At 43.5% G+C, this 6,860-nt stretch overlaps 1 protein-coding gene across 1 annotated transcript; it reads left to right on the forward strand.

Moving 5' to 3' along the window:
- The first annotated feature begins 74 nt into the window (after nt 1–74).
- e2f4 (E2F transcription factor 4) lies at nt 75–5,119 on the forward strand. Its single transcript, XM_084018599.1, has 11 exons — nt 75–526; nt 1,517–1,626; nt 1,927–2,087; nt 2,307–2,351; nt 2,436–2,500; nt 2,595–2,783; nt 3,060–3,147; nt 3,332–3,475; nt 3,907–3,954; nt 4,048–4,092; nt 4,211–5,119. The coding sequence occupies exons 1-11, from the start codon at nt 362–364 to the stop codon at nt 4,324–4,326; spliced, it is 1,176 nt and encodes a 391-aa protein (XP_083874725.1). The 5' UTR covers nt 75–361; the 3' UTR covers nt 4,327–5,119.
- The last annotated feature ends 1,741 nt before the right edge of the window (nt 5,120–6,860 follow it).

Consider the following 6,860-nt stretch of genomic DNA (forward strand, 5'->3'; position numbering starts at 1 on the left):
TGTACCACGCTTTTGAATCGACGCGGGTATTTGCAGACGGTCCCTGTGACGACTGAACCGTCCCGTCATACCTCGCGTGGCCAACGGCTCTCTCGCGACCGAACGCTCGCTCATTGAATTAGCGTACTCGCCCGTTTAGCTCGATTTGGTGAAAAGCATTTTGGAGCGAACCGAGGCGGACCAGCTTACCACACACCTGCTACCCGACACACTCTCCCCCCGGCCTTCTGTTTTGCCCGACTGCGGCGGCCGGGTGTGCTCTCTTTTTTCCCTGGGCTTGCTAGGCTGGGTTTTTTTTTTTGGTCGGGGAGCACAGAGGGGGTGTGGGGGGGAAGTAACGTTACGGAGCTGGTCCCGGACGATGATGGAGCTAGAGTCGGCCAGTAACAGAGGCGAACTGGGAGCCGTGGGGGACTCGCTGCAGCCGCAGACCCCCAGCAGGCACGAGAAGAGCCTGGGACTCCTCACGACCAAGTTTGTGACTTTACTACAGGAGGCGAAGGACGGGGTGCTGGATCTGAAGGCGGTGAGCGACGCAGCCGAGTCTTTGTTGTTTGCTAGCACATGTCATGTTGAGCCTGCCCGCTGTCGTTGGGTTGCATGCACTTTCGCTAGCCTGCCCGTTAGCCTAGCCTAGCTTGTGTGACAGGCTAATTTGAATGGGTCGTACCTTTTGCTGACGGTTTGGTAGCTTTTAAAAAAACAAAAATACACTTCCGATACTTGTGTCACAATATGTTGGCGTTTCTCAAAGCGAGGCTACACGTTGGACTTTGAGAATACCGGTCAACTTTTTTTCCCCTCCCAGACCCCCCCCCCCCCCCCCCCTGGAGATTCAAAGTTTTAAAAAGTGGGTCAGCTTTTGTCGTTCCTGTCGAAGCTAACGATGCTCATCCTTTTAACACATGAACAATTTTGTTCCGATTGATTTAAAAAAAATGTCTTTGTCAATTAGTGACCTCGATTTCCTATTATGTGACGTTACTTCAAAAGCATTGTGCTTTTTAATTACATGCACATTAACTAACGTTAGCATCCTCATAATTAGCTGTTTACATATTAACACTCGCAGTGTCAGAAGTTACCTGCAGTTCCTGTTGTTTTTTGTTGTAAACACCTAATAAGATAAATTAGATTTGGGGGGGGATTTAAGCCAGTGCTACTAAGCCTTAATAAACCTTGACCCCAAATACCCTCAACTTGGGGTAACCTTGAAGCACAGACTTATTAAAATATGTTGTTTTGCAATGAAAATGAATTCATATTGACCGTTAAATGTAAAGCCTTGTAGTTATTAGCTGTCACTCAGCAGGTCTGTGCCCCCCCCCCTTCCCTCCTACTTATCATTACCAGCCACATGGTTATCATTGGTTTGTTACACATCAAGAGTTTGGACTTAGAAGGAAGTTGAAGTTACACAGTCATACCCTGTAATGGCCGGTTTTGAGAGCATTGACACACACATAGCAGTCTCTCTTTGCCTGTGTTTTGAGTTGCTTTATGTCGTGCCGTTTAGGCTGCAGACACCTTGGCAGTGCGGCAGAAACGGCGTATCTATGACATCACGAACGTGTTGGAGGGAATTGGACTGATCGAGAAGAAGTCCAAGAACAGCATCCAGTGGAAGTAAGTACACGGGAATTGTTACTTATGGTTTGCTTGTGTGGTAATCTGTGTCACAATAAATGAACAATGAAGAAAACATTATTTCATGCTGTGTGGTAATTACAACATCTACCATGAACAATTTCCCCTGTCAGTTCAAGTACTGCCTTATTGGTTTTATCCATGCTCTGATAGAAAGCAGATTAATCAGGAGCCAAGAATACATGAATGAGAATGATATCTTAATATGAGTAATAAAGCCTGTTGTTAGTCTTTGCATACTGACTGTGCATGACCATGTGCTGTATTTTTGTATTTCAGGGGTGTAGGTCCAGGATGTAACACCAGAGAGATAGCCGATAAGCTAATTGATCTGAAGGCCGAGCTAGATGATCTGGCTCTCAGGGAAAACGAGCTGGACCAGCAGAGAGTCTGGGTCCAACAAAGCATCAAGAATGTCACGGATGACTCTAACAACAGCCCATATCCTTCACTGCACAGTGCATTTATGTGTATGACGTAGCTAGATGTTTTCCCCCCCAGAGATGTTCAGTAAACCATCACGGCCTTGGTTGACCCATCATCCCGAATATGAAATGGCTTTTGCATAACGCTCCACTGCCAGTCAGTCTTGTTTCATGTCTGTGTGCAAATATGCACTGTTGAGGTGATTGTAGAATTCAACCCTTAACCTATTCATACTATGGCTTATATAAAACATGAAGACCTCTGTGGAGCTTTCAAAGGTAATGGTTTCAGATGCCCCATTGTTGGAGACGACATTTTTTTGTGACACCCACATTGATAGTCTCAAACACTCTCTTCCTCAGGTGACACCCTCCTAGCGATCCGTGCTCCCATTGGCACGCAACTAGAGGTCCCCATACCAGAATCTGTAAGTCAGACTCTCAAACACTGTACACTTTCAAACTTAAAGTCTGACTACCGTTTTGTCTCATCAGACAGGGTTTATGTTTTTCATTATCCAGATCCTCAACGGACAGAGGAAATACCAGATCCGTCTCAAGAGTTCATCTGGTCCCATTGAGGTTTTGCTGGTCAATAAGGACCCGTCCAGTGCCTCTCCTGTTGTTCTGCCCGTCCCTCCTCCAGATGACATCCTTCAAAACCTCCCAGCACCGACACCTACCTCTCAGCTGCCCACTGCTGCCTCACAGGTCCGAACCGATATCAGCTTCCCCTATGGAATTAGCTCTAATTATGTATTGATCCGTTTACTGTAAGATACTGGCTGTTCAGATGTCTTTCTTCAGTGAATCATCAAAGGAAATTAGAAAAATTGGTCCCAAGACAGGAATATTTTCAGTTCTCCTCTTTGAGTTGACAGTTATGTTTTAAAGTAGTGTTCATAAATGCTTAATGACCATGGGAAAATGACTGAAAGGTTAAGACATTACTCTTTTTCCTCTTTCCTTCATCTTTCCACCCTCCAGGTCTGCAAAGCAGCTCCTACAACAACTGCAAAACCTGGTCCTCCCACAACGTTAACTACAGCAGCCCACCAGACAGCCTCAGTGACAGGTACAAAGATTTGAAATTGCCATATTTCAGCAGGGTAAGCTGTAATATAGCAATGTTTTTCGTCTCCAAAAATAGCTACATTTTATTTATAAAATATTTTATTGGATTTTATACTGAACCATTTGTGATGTACGTTAAAAGAATGCCAATCGCCATTATTTTATTCACACTTGTTTTATTTCAGAAGTGACGAGCACCACGCCACTCACCCCGACAACAGATACGCCTGCTACAGTTACTCAGCAACTACAGTCTTCTGCCTCGTTGGATGGATCTGCATCCTCTGCCTCTGCAGTATTTGAACCAATCAAGTCGGAACCCTCTGAATGTGAGTTTTTCATGTTGCTGAACTCCCTCTCTGTCTCTGGCTCTCGTATGTGCAAGCTTGCCATGTTGACCAATCCCACATAATATAAATCAATAAGGTGGAAGGGTGGAAATCGCCAGGAGAGTCCCTGGAAGTTTCTTAAACATTGTTGTGAAAGCTTTATAAACATATCAAAATGGATGTGTAATGATGGAAGAGCATGTTTGTGTGGGAGACGTCATCGAGGGCGGTGGAGGAGAGATTTGTGAGGCTTCGTGGAACACTCCCCAGGTGCATTTCTTCACAATGACCAATTCTGCCGTGAAATCAGGCGTTTTTAACCACAACAATCCCCCCAGAAAAAGCCTGTGAACTCCTGGAGAGACGTGAGGGATCAATGGAATGTAGTGGCCGACTATATAGCTGACATGTTTCCTGTGGTTTTCTTCTAGTGCTGGACTTTCCCAAAGAGCTCTCTGATATGTTCGATCCAACAAAAGGTAACGTCCTCACCCTCAAATGAATATTTCTTTTTGGTGTACAATCTTCTCAGTGTTCTGCAGACTGATTGTTATTTTCTCTATCGCCCACAGAGATCATGAGTGCAGACCTGTTGGAGGACTTGATGTCATCAGAAGGTGAGTTTGCATGCAGACACACAAATAAGAGGAGCAAATAACAATTACAATAAACAAAGAGCTTTTGACCCATTTACGCTTCCTGCATGTCTCATCTCTTTGTCTGTTTCATCTCCAGTGTTCTCGCCACTCCTCCGTCTGTCCCCTCCACCCAGCGACCACGACTACATATACAACCTGGATGAGACAGAAGGCCTTTGTGACCTCTTTGACGTGCCCATTCTCAATCTCTGACCCCTGAGATTGTTGTCAGAGGGGGGGGAGACGGGTTTCCCCAAACACGCTTGTTCATTTGATTCAATGTGACCCGACGAGCATTCAAGGACACCTCTGCACTGACACGGCGAGCCCAAGCTGTCAGACAGAAGCTCGATGTACAGCCTGGTGAAGAAACACAGACGAGAACAAAACATTTTACTCACTGCTTTTCCAAGGAAACAGTCAAAACAAATAATTATATTTTTAGATTGCCATGTATGATAAAGCGTTATGTCTGTGTATCTGCTTTCCCCGTGTGCTTGTGAGCGAACGTGAGTAGGCATACTTTACGCTGGTGTGCTTGTGTGTCTGTGTGAGTGCTTGAGTTTTGTATTGAATGCTCTGAACTTGAGTCAGATGTCTCCGGGGGGTGGGGTGGGGGGGGGGGTGAGAAACCCTTTTTCTATCAGGTAAAAGAGTCATGGCAGACAAACAGCGCAGCCTTTGTCACCCGACAGATGCTCACGCATGGCTTGATGAGTCCAAATACAGCTGGTTAAATATGCACTGTCCTCATGTACATAGAGAATATATATTTTGTATTACCAGCACACAAGACTATTGTGAAATAATGATCTACATTTGTAACACAGGCAGAGCAAATAAACAAAGGTTCCAGACTCAATCATATTAAGTGCTTTGTTTTGAATCATGGGAATTTCTCTTCAAAAGTCAAACCTTTCAGTGTTTGAGTGTTTTTTTGAGAGTTAGTGAAATCAGTAACAATGGACCAAAACGCAGGGGTTGGGAGGAATGTTTTTTTTTAATACATGAACACTATATGTCAACAAGGTGCTTGTTAAAGTGTAAAGAAAGTGTTGCCAGCACACTGAGAGGTTTGATTAGAAATGATAGGCTTGCTTTTGGTTTCCTTTTTGCCTCTGGACTTTTGAACCCTGCAGATTTATATTGGCTCTGGTTAATATTCTATTCTGTGGCAGTTGTCTTTCAGTTATGTATGTATAGTAATGCCATTTTTACTGTTGATTAATATGGAAAGGGACATGGTCGTATGTTTACTGATTCAGTGAATAGTCACCAAGTCATGGAAAGTGCATCTACTTTTGCTTGTTTTTCTATATTTGGTAAAGATCCCTATTCAGTGGTTTATTCCAATGTTCTGTTTCTCTTAATTGACTAAATTAAAATGTTCAACTCTAAAAACACTCTCGGTGCGGGGGGGGGGGGCAGTTCAGGGTGAGTTAAGGACAGTATCGACATATATTTCAGTGCTTCTTGGTTTCTGTGTGGTAATGTCCTGATTTTCCCTGGATGACGTTGCGATGTACGTATGTATTTACTGTTTATATCCCTCTACTGCTTGTATAGGATAGCGTTTATTTTTTTATAACTGGTGGATAGCTAGATATATTATTATTTCTACTAATTTGGGGCTACACTTACACGGTTTATGGAGTGCATCAGCAAAACCTGCTTTGTCAAAGCATCTTGTGTCATCGTTGCACTTTACAACACTGTGCTGAGTATTTGCTGCTGATCCACTGGTGAGTAGCAGAGTCATTGTGTTCGGACAGTGTTGTGAGTTTGCCCTAAAATTCTTCTTCAGAGCAGCCGGGGAGTTCAGCAGTCGTACGTTGAATGAATCCTGTCTGTTTGTGATGCCGTTTGAGACTCAATCCTGCAGACTCTTTTTTTTTTTTTTTAAACAGGTTCACCATTGCTTAAGTTGTAGTTGCATCAAATGAAGCAAAAATAAAAAAACAAACTTTGGTATTCTTTGTGTATTTTGTGGTTTCTACTTCTAGTTACACACGTTGTTAATGTGTCATCATGGTATGTGTGCAGACAGTACGTTGAGAATTGTGAAAATGGCACTAACGGAACATTTATTTTGTCTATGGACAGTATATAAGGCTACTAAATTCACATCACAATAGTGACAGTTGTCATGGGCAGACTGGCTTTGGTCTACTTGATAGGAGTCATGGGTGTTCTCAGCTGATAAAGGCTCTTATATTGTGCTCAGGCCTGTTATGCAATTATCAAATGAACATGCATGGCTGGTTTACTGGCTCTAATATTAAGGGAACCGTTAAGAAGGTAATTACATTATGAGATTGATCCCTTAATAAACTCCATCGGTCAACATGGTGTTCCACGCGTTGAAAGCCTGATCAGGTGATGATGCAAGAGGAATGTCTTCATAACCCGCATAACACAAGGTTAGACAAGTAAAGGCATTAATGTGCTCACTGTGTTATTGCAACCACCACAGTTTGAGTCGAGCTGGGCCTTTTGTTGCATTCCCTATCTCTTCCTCCCCTCGTTTCCTGTCAGCTCCCTACTTTCACATCGCTATGACAATGTTACAGCCTTTAATAACTTAAATTAAAGGTATTTTACACAGAAGTTGACATATTTCAAGCAGTAGAAACTCCACTAGTCAGAAGGGACAGCAGGGGGCGGCGGTTACCAGCTGTCGCACGACCCGGAACTTTGATTTAGTTCATCTAGTAGTACTTCTTGGCAATTTTAAAGGAAAAAAAAAT

Source organism: Eutrigla gurnardus (genome assembly GCF_963514095.1).
Source record: "Eutrigla gurnardus genome assembly, chromosome: 9".
NCBI lineage: Eukaryota > Metazoa > Chordata > Actinopteri > Perciformes > Triglidae > Eutrigla > Eutrigla gurnardus.